The sequence below is a fragment of the Scomber scombrus genome, chromosome 7, assembly GCF_963691925.1.
Source record: "Scomber scombrus chromosome 7, fScoSco1.1, whole genome shotgun sequence".
In the NCBI taxonomy this organism is placed as follows: Eukaryota; Metazoa; Chordata; class Actinopteri; order Scombriformes; family Scombridae; genus Scomber; species Scomber scombrus.
The window spans coordinates 5,924,390-5,948,450 of record NC_084976.1 but is presented as its reverse complement, the minus strand read 5'-3'; the positions used below and the strand labels follow the sequence as shown (position 1 = coordinate 5,948,450).

The window sequence follows — 24,061 nt, the reverse complement described above, 5'->3', positions numbered from 1 at the left end:
TATAGTCCCATAATCTCACACAATACACATTTTATGTTACACCTGCTGCTAGAATGAAATCACCACACAAGTTTAGTATAGCGTTTTATTTTGAAACCGGAAGTCATATTTCACCTGACGCCGGCTTGACGCTACCTTGACGGTGGCCGCTCTGCTCCGTTAAGCTGCTCACGGTGATAAGTAACGGGCAGGTCAGAGGCAGGCGGATCCTGTTCGTCATTCCTCAGCGGAGGACGGACGCAGAGAGAACCTTGCTGGGACAGCGGACTCTCCTCTTCACCTAGTACAGCAGAGAGGATGATGATGATGATGTCCCCGTGGGACCGCTGGTACTCCACCAGCTGCTGCCTGTGTTGCCATGTCCGCACAGGAACCATCATCCTGGGCGTCTGGTACATGGTGAGCACCGCCTATCTGTCTGTCACTCATTGCATCCTTCAGATAAATATCACCTCATCACAAACCACTCATTATTCAAGATTTTAGGATCTCTCCTGCATCTGTCTGTGTTTTCCATCATTATAAACATCTTAAATCTACTTATGATTTTTTTTTTTTTTAAAGATTGTCTCAGTATAGATCATCAGTTTGTTGTTTACTTGTAGAGGCCAGAATAGAAAAAAGTGAAAAAAAAGGTTGAATTTGTTTTGGAGCTATGTTGCTTTGATTACAAGCTATTTAAACCTAAATGTCATAAATGAATGACTTTGTGTTGAATGCAGCAGTGTGTCACAGTGAGCTTGCAGCAGGAGAGGGTTAACTAAACCAAACACCACATGTGGAAAAATCCTGTGTCTGCTCCCTATGAATAAATAAGCAGCGGGCCTCTTCAGGTAGCAGGTTTTGTGTCAGGCTGCCTATTGACTGCAGAGAATTTTCCATTACATTCACCTGATCAATGGGCAATGTATGAGTCATCTGCATAATAAGCTGCACCGGACACACCAAAACAAACGGCTTGTCTGTTCTGTATGTGCCTGGACTTAGAGGTTTTACAGTATAGGCTACAATTTAACACAACTACACTATCTAAGCTTTAATGATCATTTTTGTGGTTTCTATAGTCACTTCCTTAAGAAAATCAGAATATTACCATTCCTTATTTTTCCTGCTTCTGATGATGAATCTATTACACGTCATCTGACAGCATGACACATATTGCCCCCCCACCTGCTCGTCCATATTGTTGCCTTTATCTGCCCATATGTTCTCTGTCCTTAAGCTCATCAATGCCGTGGTGTTACTCATCCTGCTCACAGCGCTCAGTGATCCTGACCAATACCACCTGACCAGCGCTGAGTTGGCCAATGACCTGGATGTCATGGATGATGCCAGTAAGTAGCCTATAAGACTACTGCTTTACAGTAAATGGCCCAAAGCTGTACACTGGCTTAGAGAGGACAGAAATAAATTGTTATTTGTTGTCATATATTTACTGATTTATTGTTTTTACATATATTTAAATATAATGTGATACAATAAGCAGCTTCTTCTTGTTATAAAACCTCTATTAGCATTCGTAGTATCTGAAACTAAATCCCCAACAATTGACTGTGACAGATGATTTAATCTCCTCCTGCGGGCTGATAGTCTCAATTGTGTTGTCAGCTGACTAATAGAATGATTTATTATGTTATTAGAGGGACCTCACACGTTTGGCTAGACTCTGGACGACGGTCAGGAGTTCTTTTTAAATCAAACACCGCAGGCAGGCACCGCTTAATGTCCATCTGTGCAGAGCGTTTGAAAAGCCTTCTTAACAGACCAGGTGTACACTGGAACAGACTGGAGGGGGGGCCACACTGTGAGCCGCTGCTAACCTCTGATTGGGAATGACTGTATTGTCCCAGTTCCAGGAGATTAGGATGTCCGATGATCCATTACTGCAGGCCGGGCCAGCTGCTGCCACCCCTGCATTAGGCACACACTCAACCTGAAAAGAGACTCAAGAAACACTGTAATGTTGAAGCACTGCAGAATAATCATGTTTGACTAAAAACAAACTAAAGTGGCAGTTGTTGTGTGGGTTTTTCTTCTTTTTATGCGTCTGTCACTTCATATGAGTTGGAAATGTGCAGCTGATTACGCTGAATAATGCATGTGATAATCAAGTGAAAGTGATTGGAGACTTTGTAGATGCCTTTCCTGCCAACTCAGTGTGTGTTTGATAGCAAGCCTTTGTTGACAAGAGCACTTGTCATTATTTTTGGTGCACTGCCTCAAAAATATAATTCAGAACAGCATCAAAGCCTGTTCAGCAGCCAGATAAGGCATCAAATATTCAAAACAGAGATATATATGATATCAAATATAAGCCTGTAAGGTAATGAACAATGCTCTGCTCCTAACCTGATATTCTGTTGTTGATGAACACTGAAGGTACAACGTGATTGGTCACCTCATATGACACTAATTAAAATTTTAGAATCTGTTATGAAATCTGTTACTGCAGGTTTAAAAAGCTTTAAAATCGACTTTTGATACTAGGTGCTAGGTGATACTTGGTGTTTGATTTTCCGAAGACCTGATTCAACCTCCACATAAATGCAGCTAAATTATATTCTGTGAAAAACACGATTCAGCCTGTGACTCAGAAGTGCTAAATATTCATAATCAGTTCATATTACGATCTACTGTACATGACTTTTAATGGGTCACAGGACACAGAAATGTTCTTCCACTGAATAAACCACTTTTCCTTGTATTGCTGCATATATATAGTTCCCTGTGCCGACCTTATGTAACGCAATGATTAGTTCTGTTATTAGGAGTTGATATGAGGACAGGCTGACATGTACTGTTGTGAATCACATAATAGAGGTTAATTCCTTGTCTGGTTGACAGATGCAGCATGTCATTTATCTGCTGTTTTTTTGATGCGGATCAGCCAGACATGATGTTGTAAACATTTTCAGTAATTTGACTTATTTGAATTAAAACCTGATGCAATCAAAGTGACCTTACCGTCATTATGCCTACACCTCTCTCTGTTTCAGACATGTGCATTGCCTCAGCGATCTCTATGCTAATGATACTCATATGTGGGATGGCAACATATGGTGCATACAAGGTAAAGTAATGATCGCCTTTTAAACTAAATGTACTGTGCTCTTATAATACCTAAATACCTAAAAATTGATCCATATCTCTGTTTCAGCTGCGTGCCACCTGGATCATCCCATTCTTCTGCTACCAAATATTTGACTTTGCTCTTAACACCCTGGTCGCCGTCAGCATTGTAGTTTACCCGAACACGATACAGGATTACCTGCAGCAGCTGGTAAGAAACCTCTCAAGTGAAGTCAGTGACACCTAATAGCACGATATCGACTTTTTTTTTGTAGTTGGCAAAGGTTTTTTCAAAAGCATTTGCCATTCTTCATTTCACATGTCAGTATCCATGCACAGCCTCAGCTGCCTCTACTGTCTAATGAGTGCTGCTCTGTAACATCAAAGGAACTCTTTCTGACCCCTCTGCAGCCCGATAACTTCCCCTACAAAGAGGAGATCGCCGCTCTCAGTAATGTGTGCTTGGTCCTCATCGTGCTGCTCTTTATCAGCTGTATTCTTGGCTTCAAGGTAATGTTTTGTTTCTATTCATTTATATTTTTTACCCAGCAGCAGGTTTTGCAGTTCAGCTAAGCTCAAAAACATTTTATTAGAACAGGAAAGATGTATAATGCAAGTTTTGTGCTTTTTTTAAATGTAATTTCAGTCCAGATGTGGCTTTATCTTGAATAAAATGGGTTGTAAATGAATTTTTCTTTGGCTGATCTTGAGGAACATAGAACCCAAGATGTGAAAACACAATGGATTATAGTTCCAATAGGCCTTTTTCACAGCAGTCATTTTAAGTTGTCACAGTAGGAAAGGCACAGGTGTTACTAATATCATTAAATATGGCTCTGCTCTATTTAAGTTTCCCATTAAGCCATGACAGCGTGACACTGAGCCAGCATTACCAGTACAATACAACTGTGACATGTCAAAGTGTCCTCTGTGTTTGATGATGTAGGCCCTCCCAACACTACTGGAACAATTTAATATCACAGTCATGAATTATGCATTCAATCATTTAACTCTTTAGTCAAGCAAGTGGTGTGGCTCTAATGATGGCAATATCTCAGTCAGACCACCACTTTGGTGCACACTGAAATATCTCAACAATTATCCACTGTCACAACATTTCATACAGATGTTTATGGTTCCAGAGGATGAAGCATACTGACTCTGGTGATTCCAGAACCATGAGTTTACATTTTTGGCTTTAATTGAAATTTCTCTAGATGGTTATAATGCAACACTTCCAACAACCAAAATATTTAATAATTTCCAATGTAAGTCTGAGATTTTAAGACACACATTTACACTGCTTTTAGCAGTTCATTATACAGTGATATAGACAACATTTTCAGACTTGAAACCTCCTCAGAGTGTATATTTCTATCAGCTGGGTGTCATTTCTGAATGATGCGGTAATTCATTTAGCACAATCAGCATCATTATCACAGTGTCAGTATCATTTACACCAGACTGGAAGGTAAATTGATCTCTGTCTCAGTGAATGGCTCTCTGCAGATCACGGAGGAGGCTGTTAAAACAACTTAAGCTGCCAGACCTTTAAAGGGGCTTCTTAATTGGGTTATTATCAAAGGTTTATTTAATGCTAGTGGATGGCTGTAGCAGATGGTGGTGTGATCAGCCAGGGAGTTCCAGTAGCAAGCTGCCTGCTGAGAGATGAGATTATTCCTGGATGAAAACAGACAGAAGGCAAGAGTTTTTGGAACTGTAAAGTTGATGCATGACCTTCATATCTAACCTGAGTCTGCATTCAACAAGTGAGGGATTGGATTATTATTTATATTTTATGTGACGTTTAACTTCTGTTAGTAAGCGTGTGTTGGACAGGACGGTCTCTTAAACACATTGAGACATGGTGTGCAGGACACTAGGACACTATGGTGCCATCTGCGTCTGTCTTTGTGCAGAAAATACATGACAGAAATGTTACATCACAGCTTCCCTGGGGGGCAAGATGACCTAATTATATTTTGGAACACCTTGGTACATTCAACTGTGCTTGAAAATAACAGCGATGTATGATGTGAAAATTGAAAATTGGCAACCTCTGTAGTATTATTGATTTTCCTGGATAATAGATCATACTGCAAATGATCTTTGTTCTAATCTGGGTGTTTGTTCATTCTATTTGTCATCAGGCCTATCTGATAGCATGCGTGTGGAACTGCTACAGATACGTAACCAGCCGGGGTACTTCTGAAATCCTGCTCTACGTTACCACCAATGACACTACGGTAAGTCACATCTCTAAATAAACTACAGTGTGATTTTTAATAATTAAGCACAGAAGAATAAGACAAAAAATATAGATTGACAATCACACTGACATTAGGCAAAAAATTCCTTCCAACCTTTATTTCCTGTCAGACCACCTGTGTGAATGCTGGTAACATTTTCAACGAGCTGTTACTCTAGTAAGCTCAACAGCCGTCTGAAGGCTTTCATGTCAGCGTATATAATACAGACATTCCTCATGTGTGGTGCACAGCTGAACAAATACTTCAGTCAGCGTTAACTATAAGATAAATATTTCCACAACATATCATAATGTCCAACAAGCCAAACCAAATGATTTACAAGTCAGTGCATATTAATGAAATGTAGAAGTTGACCATATCAAATAAAGACTCATCAGATTATGTTTCAAAAGCAGCATTGTGCATGTGTGTAATAGTGCATGCATATTGCTACCATATTCATAGTCCATTATACTATCTTTTATGTCTCTATTGTCATCTAGAGAGCCAACATAAAATAAGATCTGATCTTGACTTTCTGCTTTCTTCTACTTCCAAAGGAAACAAAACAAATGCTGTGGAAAAATGATTTCCTCTTTCGTTCCAGACCACAAGTCATGTTTTTTTATCGTTTGCGTAGGTTTCCTCTGCTCCAGCCAGCATGGCAACTGTAAAGTCATCATGTTGGGGGAGGAAGGAAGTAAAAAAAAGTTGGACTATCAGAGGAGATATTGCACAGGCTTAGCATGCATGGATGATCAGAGTTGGAAGGAGAGATGAGGCTCCATGCTGGCAAAGCCATTATGACATTGGCTGAGGCACATTAGTAGTACAGTAAGAGAACTCTGTCTGGTTGTTTCTAGGTCTCTTGTTGGTGTCTTGTTTCTCAGGTCTGGCTCTCAGACCGCTGCTGCAGCGCCTGCTGCCCACACACTTATTATAACTACTTATACGTTGACAGAAAGGAGATGAAATATCAGGCTGTAAAAACACTAATCACTTGTTTTGACTATCACAAAATGCAGTTATGACACATGAAATTTTGGTAAAATATTGGGTATTTTTGGTTTTCAAATGGAATCATTTTGGTTTTCAACATCTCAAGGAACTGGCTTCCTCTTGAGACTGTATTTGATCTTGCAGTACGTCACGTTTCACAGGAATTTTGAGAAATCTGTACTACTCGGTCTGTAGCTAAAGACTCCTCTGAGTGTAACAATCCACACAATTGGAAATAATTCACTACACTCAACAGCTTTATACACTGTGTGGTTTTATGCAATGTTTCGGGCCATCCACAGGCTCATGATGTGTTAAACACCTGAGCTGTAAAGAGGGAAACAGGAGTCTGCTCTCCAAGTAAACTGACATCATTAGTGAAAAGTGCCAAAAAATCAGCAGCCTGCTCCTTTATTTCTCCTGACGTTAGCTTCACCTCTGCAGGTATGCTTTATCAATCAGAGCCAGATATTTTCAATAGGGCCTTCCCACAGACCGCAGGCAGGTTTGTGGCTTTTGTTAACAGCTTGCCCGGCTACACATCACTTATACTGTGGTTGGGTCAAAGGTCCGCTAATGCATTCCATATGAGTTGAAATCCTGCTCACACCCACGCAGTTAGGTGCTTTATTTGGCAATAAGTAACCCTTAAAAGTCCTTCATGGAACAAAAGAATAGTCTCTCTGAATGAAGTTGATATAGGTGATGACTCAACCATTAATTAGTCCAGTGCTCTTGAGATTGAAACAAAGGATTCCCAGTGAGACACTCCGCCATTGCCTTGAATTGAACTATAAAAAGCCCCATTCTGGACTGACAAAGGTACATGACAATGAGATGCAGCAGTTACTATATTTTTAATGACTTTATCCTCTCTGTTAGATATTTGTTTTAGGTGTGCAGCCCCTCATCACATAGCCTCTTATATCTGTCAATACAGGCCACCACAGTTCAAGGGGACATTGATTTGTGTAGGAGGAACCAGACACCGATAAAGACGTTTAAAGGTTATTGATTATTTAATGACCAAGGACTCCTTAATAGATGAGAGTGGTTTACCTTCTCAAAGGAAAGACTGAGCCGGTCTGTATCGACTGAAACCTTCAATGACTCATTGTTAGATGTGGGGTGACAAGCCTGTTTGCCTTGTGTCAACAGCAAACCCAAAGTAGGTGTTGAGTCACACCTAAGATGTTTTGACTGGTTTGAAATATTTTCCACAGAAACTCAAATCAACAGGAAAACAACAGAAATCCTTGATATTTAGTCAGATTATCATTATGTCAACTAACAGGACACTCAGCACTGAGCAGGGACATCTGTCTGACAGAAACAGTGGCTTATCTGTGATGCACATACAGCCATCAGCTTAATGTAGCAGCACTCACCACTTACTGTTATGTTTGGTGTCAAGGATGAATAATGGAAGAGGAAACAGCGAATGATCCTTCTAGTTAGACAATCTGTTTACGGCATAGTTTTTTGTGTCCTACATCTTATTCACCACCTACATTATATTCAGGACGTGCTCCATGTACTTTTCCTTTTTGTTTTTAAACAGACTTTTAACAGCTTTGAGACTTATAGATAGTCACCAAGAGGTCCAGGACCAAAATACATCTCTGATCATCTACTTCAGTACTGACTAACTAAACTTTTGAAACAATTAACGATTATTGTCATTATGGATTCATCTTCCTATTATTTTTGACATATTTAACTTGCTTGTTTTGTCTAACTAAAAGTCCAATATCCAAAAAAGATGATATCTAGTCTCAAATCATGATATCATATAATATCGATATATGAGCATGTCGGCATTGTCACAGAGAACATGTTAGAATGATGATATAAGCATTTAGCTGAGCACAGCCTCACAAAGCTGTTAGCGTGCTTGTTGAATATTAGATTTGTTAAATCTACACGAAATATTATTTGCCATTTGATTCATTTAATCTGATTTATTCTGTTATTATAGTCTCCAAGTTCTTCGTGTCAACCAGCTTTGTCTCTCACTGTATTAAATGTGCCATACAAATAAATTTGCTTTGACCTAAATAGTTTTATTACACGTTACGCAATCACGTTTAGTTTAAATCCTGCAGTTTAGCTTCTTTTTTGGAAAATGATAATGGTTTCTGTGCCATTTTTACTCTCTCTGGGCTAATGAATATATTATGCAATCCAAAGCTCAGTTTTGATAGGGTTTATTTCTTCTGTTTGAAATCACACCAAACCTGCTGTAATATTACGCAACTTTAACAATAACATGCCTGGACACTGCTACAACTAAAGCCCAATATTAGGCTCATAAGTGCTCATATCAAAGGGTATTTTTCTCAATTTCCTTCCATATCCCCCAGGTTCTTCTACCCCCGTATGACGACAGTGTCACCCTCCCACCTAAGCAGCCTCCTCCACCCTACTCCACTGCCACAGCATGAAGACATTCCCAGGATCCTGCTGACTGGACCCTGCTGATATTGAAACCCCAGCAAAATGTATGCACCACACTGCCTCTCCATTGGACAGTATATTCATGGATATATTGTTGCTACACACATACAGTATACTGTACATCATGCATGCACTGACACGTACAAAACCATTTCACACACCACTACCACCGCCACCGTGACCTCTCACCCCTTATTTATTGATGAGCTCATATACTTGCTGTAACTCTTCCATGTAACCATCCTGTCTCTGTTAGTATAATTCCAGAAATGAGGTGCATTTTTATGCATTTGGATCTGGGTGAAATGACATATGAAAGCACTAGAAAAGTTTGATAGATGATATATATTATATATATTTTTATGAACTCCCTTTACGCTCCGTGTGTACCTGTAATAGTATTTTGTGAATCCGACCTTTGATGGATATGAACTTATATGCACAAATTCAAAACTGACGATCTTACTGCCCCCCCACCCCCACCCCAGAACACAGTTAAGGGCGACTAGTTGTCAAGTGTTACCTGTTTGTCTCTGCTCGTGATCACGGTTGGATTGCCTTCATTCATAACTTTCTCTCTGATGGGGTGCACTTCATAATATGTGAAGTGTCATCTTGACTGGAAGTTTCCCAAAGAAATGCATCTGCCTGTATTCTGACATGATCAAAGAGCAACCTAGTGTATATCGAACATATCACCTTCTTTTATTGTTATATTCATCTAAAGACAGAACTGTTTTGTGTGTTGAGTTGTGCCGGTTTATAACTTTTAAATGTAACGTAATTGTGTGTTTCTACTGATTGATGAGAAATGTCTCGGGTTGCTATTTATTAACTTTGACAGCACAGACTGATCTGGAATCAGTTTTCTCTTTGAAGTCATTATGAATGAGTTACTTATGGGAAATGGGTGTAATGACTAGATCGGGCCTCTATATGTTCGGGAGCTCAATAAATATGGACCCCGGGTGTTTTTTCAATTAAGCCGATGAGAGCTTCTGGTCTGTGTAAACACACGAGTCTGTTCCACCAGATGCAGTTATTGGCAAGCTGCTTCCTGGACATAAATTGTCCTTGCGAGGACACAGAAGTCAAAGCTGAAGACTGCTGCTGTAATAAAGACGTGACATTTATTTGTCTATTAAAACTGAATTTCACCGACTGATGCTTGCGTTTTGTTTTGCATATGAAGTACAGGCTTCACCATGAACTCCAGGGTTTCCCATTTTTATAACAAGGACCAAGTTGAAGAAAACTTCAAGTACATTACTGTACACGTACTTATTAATATGGGCATTATTTCAAATAATTTAGCAGGAAAATGTTCCTGATTGTTTCTGCTGCTGACAGTGACTACATATCCTCAACTGAAATGACAGATGTGCCCCTGGAAAATATTTGTAAGAGGTGACTGCTGTGTTTAAAAGTGTTTATTATGTGGTGGTCAGGTACCCCTTGAGTGGTTGGAATAATGATGACAGCACTTACCAGGTCTTTCTATAAACTGCTGCACAAGTGGGGATGTGGAGAGTTTATCAAAGCATCACTCATATAATTACACCACATGCATATTTTACAGCAGCGTTTAGTTGGACTGTCAATGTGAAATAACAGTATTTTCACTTTGGCTTCAAATATGTTATCCCTGTGAGATCCCAGCTTTATAACAACGTATTCTCATATGGTTTTTAATTATTCAGGTTATACTGTAGGAATGGGCGGACACAATGTGTGCACTCTGAACTAGTATATTTAAGATTAGGTAGAAATGGAAATAATTGTCTCCACCTTTTTGTCCATAAAATGTGTCAAAGTAAATACAAACCAGGAAAGTCAGGTTTAGCTGGGCTTCATTTTATTTTATAAAATTAGGGATTAAGTTGTATAAATGAATGCTAAAATTGAATTAACAATCAATGTATGAACAGATTGATGAGTACAAACATGATATATTGCTTGACTTAACTCAAATTCTAATTTACCCCTTACAGTCACTTATTTCATGCGTATTCTACCTTAATCTTAAATTAAAGAAGATTTTACGATATATTGAGGGGTTCAGTCTCAGCTATCAGGAATGAACGTGAGAAAAAACATCTGAGAGAAACATACAGTTTTACCAGACAAGTTAAAGTTAAACAAGAGGCGTCTCCGTAGTTGGAGTCAGAGGCAAAACAGGGGGAGTAAACAGAAGCTGGATGGAGTGAGGGGCAGAGCAATGCAAGTGCCTGAGCAGAAGACAGACGGCTGGGATACCTGCATGTTTGCAATCTGGAGCTCTTTTCCTGAATCTGTGTTGGGGTTCTTTGAGCAGTGGAGTCAGACGAGTTGAGAAATCATTGTTCTTGATAACAAGGTAAGTAGTTTTTAATTTATTGAGTTGACAACATCTGGAGATTTTTACGCTTTACCTACATATAACTATATTTACCATAACTGTAATATTTTTGTTGAGATAAGTGATAATTATTCATCAGCTTTTATAAAAGAATACAAATATGTAAAAACAAGGATTCTCCAGGCGCCACCTGTTCTGTATTTACTTAAGGTTAGGCAACATTTCCTTCTGGCTGCATCATGAAAAGCCATCAAGGTCTGAAATGTGCAAATCAAATCAGTTCCTGTTAAACACTGGTACATGCAGTTTTTAGTGTTTCGTAGTAAAAACGCATCCTTGGCTATATTTCATGAGGAAATATGAGTGGTGTTGCTCTGTGATGGAATCCAACCATCTCAACCACACATATGACAATTTAGGAAATTCATAACTCAATTTTACTTTTTTTTAAGTGTAAAAGGACGCTTTTTCTTTTAGTTTTGCCACAGATCTAGCAGTTGTTTATCACCATCACTCCTTATCATAGGCTCAGTGATTTGGAAAATGTATTTGGAAAATGGTGTATATATTAAGTAAATCATTTGTTGATGCATGTTGAGTTGTTGGAATTGCCAAGTTTAAGGTTACGGTAAAAGTACTACCTTTTTTTCACACAGATTGATAGTTTTCAGTGAGACCACCGTCAGAATTGTGGCAAAGAGACATCAAACAGATGTGGGGTCAGAGGTCGACAGCTCTGTGTGGGATGCTACATGAATATCTGACCCCTGCAGGTCTCAGGTCAGCGGCTACCATATACATGTCTGTATGGGACTGCTCATCTGCTGGAGCTGTGAACAGCTCACCCTTAACCCTGTTAGAATCTCCATTTAGAAATCCTGAAATGACTGAATTTATATGCTAGAACTCTGTCATGTCATTCTCTATACTGATCACAGACTGGTTTCAGACATCAGTGGAGCCCGCAGTCGGCATATGACAGGTAGTGAATGACTCTCCTGAGGACTGGATAGGGAAACAGTCTGTGGTACTTTTCAGACTCCCATAAAGCACTTTAAACCACCTATGCTGCAAAGCACCCAAAAGCCCATTCTTATGTAGTTTGGTTCACTTCATGTGAGGGCAAATGGGAAAACCCGACCTTCCTGTGTAGCCCACACCTGTTCAGAAACACCATAAAAGCTGCTGTAAATCAATAAGTAAATATGTTCAATTTACAAAGATAATATAGCATTTGGACTTAGCTGCTTCCTGTGGCTCTGCAAGTACTTGTGTGTATTACACCTAACACAGTAAAATGTGAAATCTGAAGCTGGGCAGGACAAATATGCAGGAGGTGAAAGTTCTCCCTATTTATATCCATGCTCATCATTAACTTAACTACATATGTATCACCTCACTGATAGAGTGTCACTACTGTATATGTGTTTCCTACATCAAGGAGGTTGTTTTCTTTTTTTAAATTGTTTTTTTTTATTTGTCTGTGTGATGTAGCCTAACCAGAGTAGCTATGAAGGTGGTATAGGATGCAGACTCAGACTCTTGTTCAATGAGTAAAAAACTGTTTTATTCAGTCCAGTGAAACAACAAAAAAGGTGTCTCCAATCATCATCCTCTAATTTCTGCCCTCCTTAATCTACATCTCTCCCCTTAAATAGGCCCTTCAATCTATTAGGCAGAACCATATGTATTGCAGGGGTGTCCTTACATTATACCAACTGGCATTTAACAATGCTACTTGTATCAGTCAACCATGTTTACCACACATTACTCACAGCATAAACCTCATAAGCCAAAACAAGTATAAATCATGTGAGTACTAAACCAAGCCGTATTTCCAAATGAAACATTTACACACACACACACACCTGCCTCCTATACATAGTCCAACCCACTGACTTCACTGATTATGTCATCAGTGTAAAAACACAGGTAGTAAATGGTTGCTTTTTCCCTTTGTCTGTCAAGCAGATGGTAGGTATGGTAAGTAGCATAAAAGAAAATGCTTCACTTATGAAACTCTGAACTAAACCGATAAACAACTACATTTCTAAATTTCAAAAGTCTGTGTTTTACTTTGATGAAAAAGTTAGCTGGAATGTGAATTGTAACCAAATATAATAAAACATACAAACAAACCTGGGATAGTATTATAGGTTATGTGTCTGCAAGTTATTGCTTTCAGATTCACTTTTGGCCAAAAAGATTGTCTGTAAAATTTGATGGAAAGTTAAGGCATGGACACAAGAGGAACTTTTGTTTTGTTTTTTTGGTGTGAATAACGCCATCATGTGGCCATTTATAAAGCACATTACATGAAGTTGAAAGTTCAAGGAAAGAAATATATTCAAAATGGATTCTTGTTTCCACTTTTACAGATTGTCTGCCAGTTTGAATCTTAATAGTTCTTTTCTACATTCCTCCAACAAATTTCATCAAAATGAATCATCATACTATTCTATAATAGCTGGTAACCAAATTGTTCTGGGTGCAGCCCGTTTGACATAAATTGCCTTAAATTTAAGTTAAGTGTATTTGTGACAGGTGCACACCTACTCTGAGCAATCGTGCTGACTTTTACGGCTTTTAACTTTTAGGTTATGATCCAGCTACATAATACAACTTAGTTCCACAAATCAGTGGTTATAAATTTGACTCATGATGTGAAATTTTGCACAAGGCAAAGCCCTAATATTCCCAGACTGGGTTATGTTATTTTCCAAAAGTCATGGGCACCACTAGACACGGTGTGTATTGTGATTTGATCTGGAGCCAGATTAAAAAATATATTTAGAAAGAAATTCTACCATCAAAATAGTGCCTTTCTCTCTCTATAAACACTGCAGTTGTCACTTCTCATCAGTATGAGGTCCCTGGCCCTCGGCCTCTTCTGCCTGTTATGCTGTAATGCAGTTCGGCTGGAGAAAAGGCGCCCCAGACCCCTCACAGCCAAAGGGAGAAATGAGACTACTGTCCAAACCAAAGCAGTGGGTAAGCGATAAGTTCCTGAGATTAATGTGTATTTATGTCTGTTTTACCAGCTACATATTTGTCAAATTTCATCTAAGATATAAAAAACAGCTTTCTTTAGATTTTGGTCCAAACTTGGTTCCCAGATCTCAAACTACCGTCCATGTCTTTGACCACAGACAACCCTTGCAAAGGCATCCCGCTGGATTTTGTCTTTGTAATCGACAGTTCCCGAAGCATCCGCCCCAACGACTACGAGAAGGTCAAGACATTCATCGTCAACCTGCTTCAGTTCCTTGAGGTCAGCCCTGATTCCACACGTGTCGGTCTGCTCCAGTATGGCAGCGTGGTCCAGAACGAATTCTCTCTCAACACCTTCAACACAAGGGTTGAAGTGGAGCAGGCTGTGAAGAAGATGGAGCACCTCGCCTCAGGAACCATGACCGGTCTAGCCATCCAGTACACCATGGAGACGGCTTTCAGCGAGACAGAGGGAGCACGACCAGCTCACCTCCAGATCCCACGGATCTGTATGATTGTGACTGATGGGAGGCCTCAGGACACTGTGGAGGAGATTGCAGCTGAGGCGAGGAAGGCCGGCATCCAGATCTTTGCTATTGGAGTGGGCAGGGTGGATATGAACACCCTGAAGGCCATAGGGAGTGAGCCACACTCTGAGCATGTGCACCTGGTGGCCAACTTCAGCCAGATAGAGAGCCTAATCTCAGTGTTCCAGTCCAAACTGTGCGGAGGTGATGAATCCACTCTAGATCTGTTTTTATGCCTGCGTCCCTTCTCATTTAAGCATGTTTGTTTGCACCTTTTTGTCTGAGTGTTTGTATTTCTGTGTGTGTACATGCATATGCATTAGGTTCAGAGATGTGTGATGTGGTGGACCATCAATGCCAGCATATCTGTGTGAGCAGCCCTGCCTCTTACAGGTGCAAGTGCATGGAAGGTTTCACCCTCAACCCTGATGGAAAGACATGTAAAGGTGAAAGATCTCCCTTCTCTGATCTGATGTGTTCTTTTTGAAAATATACTCACACAGGAAAAGGTGACGTTTCTTTTTCTGCAACCAGTCCCCTTGGAAAACAAGACAAAAGGGGAGCTCATTAAAATTCCTATACAGCAGATGAGAAATTGCAGGTCATCTGTTAGTACTTTAAAGTGGCTATGGTGGCTAACAAATATTTTTACAGTAAAAATGGATCACATGACTACCTTATTCAACCAAGTCAGCTTTACAGAGCATTTCAGTGTCCTTTAACTCTTTGTATTGGTTTTCCAGCTACAGCTTTTTCTGTTTTTGGCAATTTATTAGCTTTGTTTTGGACTGCAGCAGGCATATCCTTTCAGTGAAAAAGCTCTAAACCCCACCATACACTATATAGGCCTAGTTCACCATATCAACTTGAGGTAATATGTCAGTGTTGTTGTTTACAACTTGTTTTAGCTGCCCCGAGGTGGGTAAAATCAGTTTTTTTGGTACAAACTCCATGGTAGATGACAGTTGGATGTTTCTCCATGTTGCTGCCCTGCAGCTAAGGATATTTGTGCAGAAGTGGATCATGGCTGTGAACACATCTGTGCCAACCTGTCTGATGGTTACGAGTGCCGCTGTCGTCCAGGGTATCAACTCAACATAAACGGGAAGACATGCAACAGTAATAATACCTTTATTATCTTACTTTCCCAGGCACTCTGCTCTTCATATCTCTCTGTGTTTTTATTCCTCTTCTTCCACTTCCTTTTCTTTTACTTCCTGTTTAAAAAAAACTTTTTTACAACACTTTACAACAGACATCAGTTGATTCAGCTTTCCTTACATAAAGCCCATTAATCAGTCTTAAACCACCATAAATACACAAGTACACAAAACAACATAACCATAATCTATAATCTAATCTAAATACAACATCCCATGTTTACATAGTATTGAAAATGGATGCTGCCCATATCAGCAATTTAGCCAACACATTTTGGCGAATAAAACTTGATGTACTGGAGTAGACTTGTTCAACATGTCCAGTTTGGATGGGTTGATCCAAAATCAGAGCCAGCGTTCTTCCTGCCAGTGATGTCTCTCCACCCACTGATGGAAAACGTCCCTTTTGCCTCTCTGGATGAATGTTAACAGAAAGGGAAGTGGGGGAGATTTCCTGAAGGAAGTTTGCTTTTGCAATCATCAGAGCAGCTACTATGATGCAGGGGTGTATCCAGGGTGTCAAATTATCTCTGAAATCCAAAACAAGAAAGTGCCTTCACAGCTAGGTCTTTTTGAGAGTGTACTTTTGGAGTTTTGTGCATGACAGATTCTTTTCTTCACTTTTCTTCGAATGTTTGTGTTCTGTCTATGTGTGTGTTGGTCTGAAAGGCTTTATGCATGTAGAAGAAACAACACTTGTTTTACTGGAAGTAGTTTTACAACAGTATATGGACATTTATTTATAGCAGCAGTGACGCAGTGCTATAAACAGCAGCAGTACTAGTTGTAGAAGCATCGCTTTAATAAACAATGAATCCCCCCACAGAAATAGACTTCTGTGACCTGGGGAACCACGGCTGTGAGCATGACTGCGTCACCATTCCAGGGTCCTACATCTGCAGATGTAAGAAGGGCTACGTCCTCAATATGAATGGCAAGACCTGCAGCAGTAAGTTATTTTGATAATGAAGTGAGATGGTTGGAAACAGTCATTTTACAGCCAGGTGTAGTGTAGTTTGACACATGCACATTTATATGCAGTTACAACTTGAGCTGAATGTGAAAAAGGTCAAGTATGAAATGCACTACATACATAGTAAAGCATAAACAAAGAAACAATCTTTCTACTCTTTTCTGTTTCTTGCCCAGAGATTGATCACTGTGCTAACGGCACCCACGGGTGTGAACAGGAGTTTATGAACACAGAGGACTCCTGTGTGTGTAAATGCAGAACAGGCTACACACTCAGACCTGATGGGAAAACATGCAAGAGTAAGTATCCAATGCTTCTTCGCTCCTATTACTATTATTCAACAAAGAAAGGAAGATTTTATTTGTAGTTTTGCATCCCTACAGCAGCTGCACACTATGACATCTGACACTTAATTCTGTTCACATCTATCCTTCAACATTATTTAGCTGTATGGGGTTAGATATTCTCATTTTCTGGTCACTGATACACTGGAACAATGAAGTAAAGACATATATACATCTAATTTTGCATTGATTGATTTAGCTTTGGAACAAATGTTTTGGTGGATGTAGACTAACAGATTGCAAAATATGACTTAAATGATGAAAACATCTTAATGTTGTCTAAAGATGCTTCATTAGTGAGGAGGATATTTGTTGTGTACTTAAGTAGTGTTAGTTGTCCTGTGTCACAAAAAGCAGATGCAACTTTCTGTGTTCAACATCACCATCTTTCTCTGCCAAAAATGATTGATTGCAGAGGTTCACTTCTATGCCCTCGATACCTTTGGATGTAAACAGGAGGCTATAAACTCAGATGACTTGTGTGTTTAGATGCACAAAACTACACACTAACATCTGATGAGAAAACATGTAAAAAGTGTAAATGTTTTTCATGAGTCAGAATAGGTTTTATAAGTAATTCCTGTTAGTCTTGCCTGTCCTGATGAACTGATGATTCCCTGCAGAGATTGATCGCTGTGCTGACGGCACTCACGGGTGTGAACAGGAGTTTATGAGCACAGAGGACTCCTGTGTGTGTAAATGCAGAACAGGCTACACACTCAGACCTGATGGGAAAACATGCAAGAGTAAGTATCCAATGCTTTTTCCTCTTATTACCCTTATTTCAACTAGGAAGGGTTGTTTTCAAAATTTTAGAATGAGACACTTCATTCACAGTGAGGTCTTACTTAATTTACATCATGTGTAACATTACATGCATTCATATCTTTTATTGATGTCCTGTTTTGACCTGTTTTGCATTAGAACTACAGGACTGTGTGGATAATCTGTCTCTGGGGTTGACATTGTGCAACATAATCATTAGAAGGAATTTGATAATTAGTTGATCCCTCTATCTTTAATCTTGAAAGGGCAGAACTTAATTCATGATGTTCTTACAGAGCCTTCACACAATACAATGTAACAGCTGATCATGTTCAGATCTAATCCTCAGCATTATTTAGATGTCTGGGATTACATCCATCGTTTGTGGATTATAAATGAGCTCAGTAATTTTGTACAATTTCACACAACTTGTCCATGTGATTTAGATATTTCTAATATATAATTATTACATACATTTTGGCCTCATAGTGACAGTATAAGAGATGTCAGGGGGTCACCAAAAACATTACTGATCCATTGGGGGAAATAAGTGGCCATTAGCTTTTAACATCCTGTATCTGGCTTTGAAAAACAGGCTTAAAAGACTAATGCATCTCAGTATGATAAAAAATAATACTGTAATTTGTAGATACTTGGTTTATTGTTTGTTAAGTCCTTTATAGCCTGTTTCAGAAAACAGATGCGTCTTTCTCTACTAAAAATTATTCATTGCAGAGCTGGACTATGGTGCCCTTGATACTTAATGCTGTAAACTGGAGGTTAGGAACACAGATGGCCTGTGTGTGTGTGTATGTGTGTCTGTGTGTGTAAATGCAGAAAAGACTATGTGCTCAGATCTGATTGGAAGACATGCAAGAGTCTTATTCATCTGTTTGACTCTGATGCATGTAAGATGAGGGCGTGATACGTTAAATCACTGCAGCACTTATTTGATTTTTCCCAGTAATAACTCCTTAATCCTGTCTGTTCTTAAACCAATCGTTCCCTGCAGAGATTGACCATTGTGCAGACGGGCAACACGGCTGTGAGCAGGAGTTCACGAGCACAGAAAATTCATGCGTGTGTAAATGCAGAAAAGGCTACACCCTCCGACCTGATGGCAAAACATGTCAGAGTGAGTCCGAGCTGAGTCGTTGTCATGAATATTTTGTAAACAACCAAATGTGATGTGGATATTCAAAGTCAGTGATTCAATGAGCTACTACAGAATAGAATGTCCTTATTTGACATAATGGGTAAAAAATAGCAGCATAGCAGAAGACAGAGTTGATATTCGTGAGAGGCTTAATCAACAAAATTTAAAAAAAGAAATCTCATCTGCAAATGTTGCCATGGCTGTGTCTGTCCTCTATCCTGGTATTTACATGTTACATCATTTTGGATGATTTTGGACCCCATGTGAGGTCAGTTTTAATCCCAGCGCTTGCTAAAATTCTAGTTTCCCCCTCCCCCTGGATTAAGGAGAATATTCCATTCATGTTTACCATGTCCTCAGATAGTTATGCATGTGTTACGTGTTTTGTAGCCCTTTCTTCGTAAAATAACCTTCACTGGATGTTTTCAGTGGCCAAATATTGTCATTTTAATCATCACTCAGCACCTCCACAATGTGTCATATAAATAAGCTGTCAACGGCATATTCATCCTTGTTAAACTCATAGGTCTGGATCTGTGCCAGACGGTGGACCATGGTTGTGAACACCAGTGTGTCAGCATCACTGACTCCTACATCTGCAGATGTTATGAAGGATTCCTGCTGGCGGAGGATGGAAAGAGCTGCAAAAGTATTCTTTAAAATGTCTCTTTCAACAAAGTAGTCACAATAAAAAGGACTGTATTTGTTGTAAAACATGTATTTGATGCTCTTGTTTCTGACAGAATCGGAGTGTGGTGAGACAGTCATGGATCTAGTCTTTGTCATCGATGGCTCTAAGAGTTTGGGCTCTGCCAACTTTGAGCTAGTCAAGCAGTTTGTGAACAGTATTGTGGACTCGCTGGACATCTCCAGGACGGGCACACATGTTGGCCTTCTTCAATACTCCACCAAGGTCCGCATAGAGTTCACCCTAGGCCAGTACACCGCGGCGCAGGACATCAAGCGAGCTGTGGCCCGGATGCAGTACATGGGGAGAGGATCAATGACCGGTTCAGCCTTACGCCACATGTGTGAGCTCAGCTTTTCAGCCAAAGAAGGCGGCAGGCCGAACATCCCACGTGTCAGCATCGTTTTCACTGATGGGAGATCTCAGGATGATGTTTCTGAATGGGCTAATAGAGCTAAAAACTCTGGTAAACTTTTTATCTCATCACCCAGATGCACTGGAGTATCTAATCAAAATATTTTATTTCTCCTTGCAATTTTCCTTCATTTTCCTGTTTTCTTCTACTTTCAGGAGTCACCATTTATGCTTTGGGTGTTGGCAAAGCCATTGAACAGGAGCTGAGAGAAATAGCATCAGAGCCTGATGAGAAGCACCTTTATTACGCTGAGGATTTTGAGAAAATGGGAGAAATTACACAGAAGCTCAAATCCAGGATATGTAAAGGTACCTAACACAGGGTCTCCAAAATGGTGGGAAGGTGCTCTTAGTTAAACTATAAAAGAATTTCAGATTAACAGCTTACGTTCAGTTTTCCACAGACCAGTTTCTTGAATTAAATGGTGCATCGCTGCCACCTACTGCTGCCATAATGGTCACTGATTGGATAAGAACAGCAGCACTGTGCAATAGTCCATATCACCTAACTGATCAGTTGTTTCTTGTCTGTTGTCATGGTATTTCTGACTGTATCTCATCCACATTTACTACATTCTCTACAGGCAGAGACAGGAAGGGAAACCTGCAGGGAGAGATTAGAACAGATAGGGTGAGAAAAAGGCTGTGAGAGAGAGAGAAAACGGACTCAAGGACAGAAAGATTTTCTCATCACATTTATTCTTTCCTTACAGATAAACTATCTGATGAAAACATGTGCCAGTGTGAGAACGTGATAATGTTTCAGACCCAGGTCAGCCAGAAACTGAAGAACCTGCTACAGAATAATATCCTTTTCTGAATGGCTGTCAGTCTCAAAGATATATTAACATTCATGTTTTTCAGGTAATCATCTCCAGTGACAGAATATCTGCATAACTGTTTAAAATTAATAGGAAAATATAATGCTGACATTCTTCCTGTGATTTTAGTTTTCACTCTGGTTATTTGCTTTTAAGGATTCAGGGCAGACTATGCTGTGCTTTGAGGTGACGATGAGGACAAAAATGATTTCATGTGTCAGCGGGGCACTTTGAAGTGCTTTAAAAATTGTTTTAGGCAGTGTATGTCTTTATTAGACATGGACAGTAGAGAGATAACAGGAAATGAGGAGAGAAAGATGGGTTTGGGGTACTGCATTCAACAAAAGTCTGCTGCCAGAACTAAACCAAGGATATTGAGGCCACAAGGCCATAAATAAATGGAAATTAAATCAGTGTGTGGTTATAATGGATTAGTCAGACCAGTAATATGCTCATATTGACTCAAAGTCCATCTGAAATTAAATTGCCTTTTTTGTCTACTACAGCATCAGCTCTGTGAATCACTTGTCCTGTTCTCCTTTAAAAAAAAAAATCAGAAACTAAGAGGGAGAAATTCATATTTTCAGTTCTTTGATGATGGCGCCCCCTAGTTATACATTATTTTAATGAGCTACTGTTCAATCAATCAATCAATCAATCTTTATTTGTATAGCGCCAAATCACAACAAAGTTATCTCAAGGCACTTTATACATAGAGCAGGTCTAAACCGAACTCTTCAGGTTTTAATTTTGAAGAGACCCAACATTCCCACATGAGCAAGCACTTAGCGACAATGGCAAGAAAAAACTCCCTTTTAACAGGAAGAAACCTCAGGCAGAACCAGGCTCAAAGTGGATTGGAATCTGTCATCCGGACGTCTACTCCGGGGAAGAAGTTTAGGTTATTGAATGCATTAATAGTACATGAATGTTAATGGATATAGATGGATGGATAGAGAGAGAGAGGAGGAGAGAGGAGCTCAGTGCATCATGGAGGTAGGAATCCCCCGGCAGTCTAAGCCTATAGCAGCATAAACTAGGAGCTGGTTAACTATAAGCTTTATCAAAAAGGAAAGTTTTAAGCCTACTCTTAAAAGTAGAGAGGGTGTCTGCCCTCCGGACCGAATCTGGGAGATGGTTCCACAGGAGAGGAGCCTGATAACTGAAGGCTCTGCCTCCCATTCTACTTTTAGAGATATTAGGTACCACAAGTAGGCCTGCGTTCTGGGAGCGCAGTGTTCTGGTAGGTACATAAGGTACTATAAGCTCTTTAAGATATGATGGAGCCTGACCATTAAGAGCTTTAAAAGTAAGGAGAAGGTTTTTAAATTCTATTCTTGATTTTACGGGAAGCCAATGCAGTGAAGCTAAAATAGGAGTAATGTGATCTCTCTTCATAGTTTTTGTCAGAACGTGTGCAGCTGCATTCTGGACCAGTTGGAGAGTCTTTAGAGATTTATTCGGACAGCCTGATAATGATGAATTGCAATAATCCAGCCTAGAAGTAACAAATGCATGGATTCGTTTTTCAGCATCATTTTGAGACAGGATGTGTCTAATTTTTGAAATGTTACGCAGATGAAACTTTATATGGGAATTAAAGGACAGATCCTGGTCAAATATAACTCCTGTTCCATCTTCCTTTTAAGTAGCTGGTCATTAGTCGAACGCAGCAAATCAAACCTTTGAATAAAGCGATAATGTGGCATTTAATCATATAGAGCAGATGGTCACACTGAGCCTGATAGCATCCTGTTACACAACACCAGAGCCAAAGACTCTGAACTCTGAACAATAACCAACATTAGCTTCTTTATTTCTTATCTAACTCACAAACATGAATGCACGTCTGGTCTTGCACCTTGTTGAACGAGCCACCAAACAAACATTCACATAAGTGCTGATTTTGTCATTGCTCTTCGAAATCTGTCTTTCCATGACTTGTAGCTATTAGCTTTGTTTACTTTGTTCTATAGGGTGTAACAGAGAAATGTCATTCAAACATTCCTCCAATGGGCCTTCCTAGATGCTGGGACAAAAAGTAACATTTCTGATGTTCCCTTTAAGGCCTTTCCTATTCATTCTAATTATACAAAAGTATTTATAAATTTAAACAACATACTGCAAAGATGGGATTTCAGTTGGACTTTGAGGAAAACATTTTCAGTACATATTCATTAGGGGTCAAACACATTATGTGTATTTTGCCTTACGAATACATTCAGAAAGTCTTAATTCTGACACCAAGTGCATTAAGTGCCAACATGTGGTTGCTGAAATGTAAGATCTCTTAAACAGTACAGGCCTGTGCTTAATACATTTCAGAACTTCAGGCATTGTTTTAGTTTTAGTAAAGGAAACAATAGTTAATAAACACCAGCTGTGCCAGATGATTAGGCTGATGTCATAGGCTTCTGAGATGGCAAATGCTTCTTTGAGAATTTAATATTTTACTACTTAAAGAAGCATTTCCCATTAAACGATATGATCCTTCCTTGATCAGTGCTCCAAAAATCATGTTTTATGTTGCATGTTACAAGCAGTGTGGACGTTTGATATCGTCAATCTAACTGATGCAACTGAGCAGCAATCAGTTGGCACAGCTGGTATTTATCATTTGTGTTCCTGATGAATTTTAATCTGTTTCTTTTGGAGTAACTGTCCTCTTTATGTTTTTTAAATATCAATGGTTCTCCTGGTTTACAGAACTCCATAGGTTGTTTGTTCATCTGAATCTGCTACTTTCTTTAACAAGCCCACTTGAAGCCATGTCAAAGAAGCTGGAGACACTTGAGAATCAACTTGTGCTCAAATGAAAGGCTGAGACTTCCCTCCCTCTAAACTGCAGCATGGCATTTCACAGGATCCCTTTATTCCTGCTCGACGAGCTACACTGAAATATATGCAAATGCAATGCTTTCTACTGAAGCTATTTATACACTTTTGTATACAACAATGTATTTTTGCTTAAAATATTCTTTGTTATGTAATCAAAATATAAGTAATGTATCGTTGTACAGTGGATTGACAAATAAACATTTTATATATCACATTTTATATATCACATTTTTATTTTTTTTGTTTTTTATGATTGTCGTAGGGACATTTAA

General features: G+C 39.4%; 2 protein-coding genes across 2 annotated transcripts; both read left to right on the top strand.

Annotated features, from left to right (window-relative positions):
- The first annotated feature begins 245 nt into the window (after positions 1–245).
- LOC133984131 (lysosomal-associated transmembrane protein 4B-like) lies at positions 246–8,761 on the top strand. The gene is made up of 7 exons (XM_062423409.1): positions 246–399; positions 1,223–1,334; positions 2,997–3,070; positions 3,158–3,280; positions 3,481–3,579; positions 5,220–5,315; positions 8,681–8,761. Exons 1-7 carry the CDS (start codon positions 298–300, stop codon positions 8,759–8,761), a joined length of 687 nt encoding a protein of 228 aa, XP_062279393.1. The 5' UTR covers positions 246–297.
- Positions 8,762–13,976: 5,215 nt separating this feature from the next.
- Positions 13,977–23,874, top strand: LOC133983267 (matrilin-2-like). The gene is made up of 13 exons (XM_062422294.1): positions 13,977–14,103; positions 14,262–14,834; positions 14,954–15,076; positions 15,627–15,749; positions 16,617–16,739; positions 16,940–17,062; positions 17,731–17,853; positions 18,885–19,007; positions 19,555–19,677; positions 19,772–20,182; positions 20,287–20,439; positions 20,844–20,936; positions 23,712–23,874. The coding sequence occupies exons 1-13, from the start codon at positions 13,977–13,979 to the stop codon at positions 23,765–23,767; spliced, it is 2,274 nt and encodes a 757-aa protein (XP_062278278.1). The 3' UTR covers positions 23,768–23,874.
- The last annotated feature ends 187 nt before the right edge of the window (positions 23,875–24,061 follow it).

What these genes read in the sequence shown, in the direction of transcription:
- LOC133983267 (XM_062422294.1), top strand. Translation starts at nt 13,977, where the DNA reads ATGAGGTCCCTGGCCCTCGGCCTCTTCTGCCTGTTATGCTGTAATGCA. An exon ending in TGATGGCAAAACATGTCAGA is followed by an intron (nt 19,008 to 19,554) that starts GTGAGTCCGAGC and finishes TTAAACTCATAG; the next exon opens with GTCTGGATCTGTGCCAGACG. An exon ending in GGATGGAAAGAGCTGCAAAA is followed by an intron (nt 19,678 to 19,771) that starts GTATTCTTTAAA and finishes TGTTTCTGACAG; the next exon opens with AATCGGAGTGTGGTGAGACA.
- LOC133984131 (XM_062423409.1), top strand. Translation starts at nt 298, where the DNA reads ATGATGATGATGATGTCCCCGTGGGACCGCTGGTACTCCACCAGCTGC. An exon ending in GGATGTCATGGATGATGCCA is followed by an intron (nt 1,335 to 2,996) that starts GTAAGTAGCCTA and finishes TCTCTGTTTCAG; the next exon opens with ACATGTGCATTGCCTCAGCG. An exon ending in AGGATTACCTGCAGCAGCTG is followed by an intron (nt 3,281 to 3,480) that starts GTAAGAAACCTC and finishes ACCCCTCTGCAG; the next exon opens with CCCGATAACTTCCCCTACAA.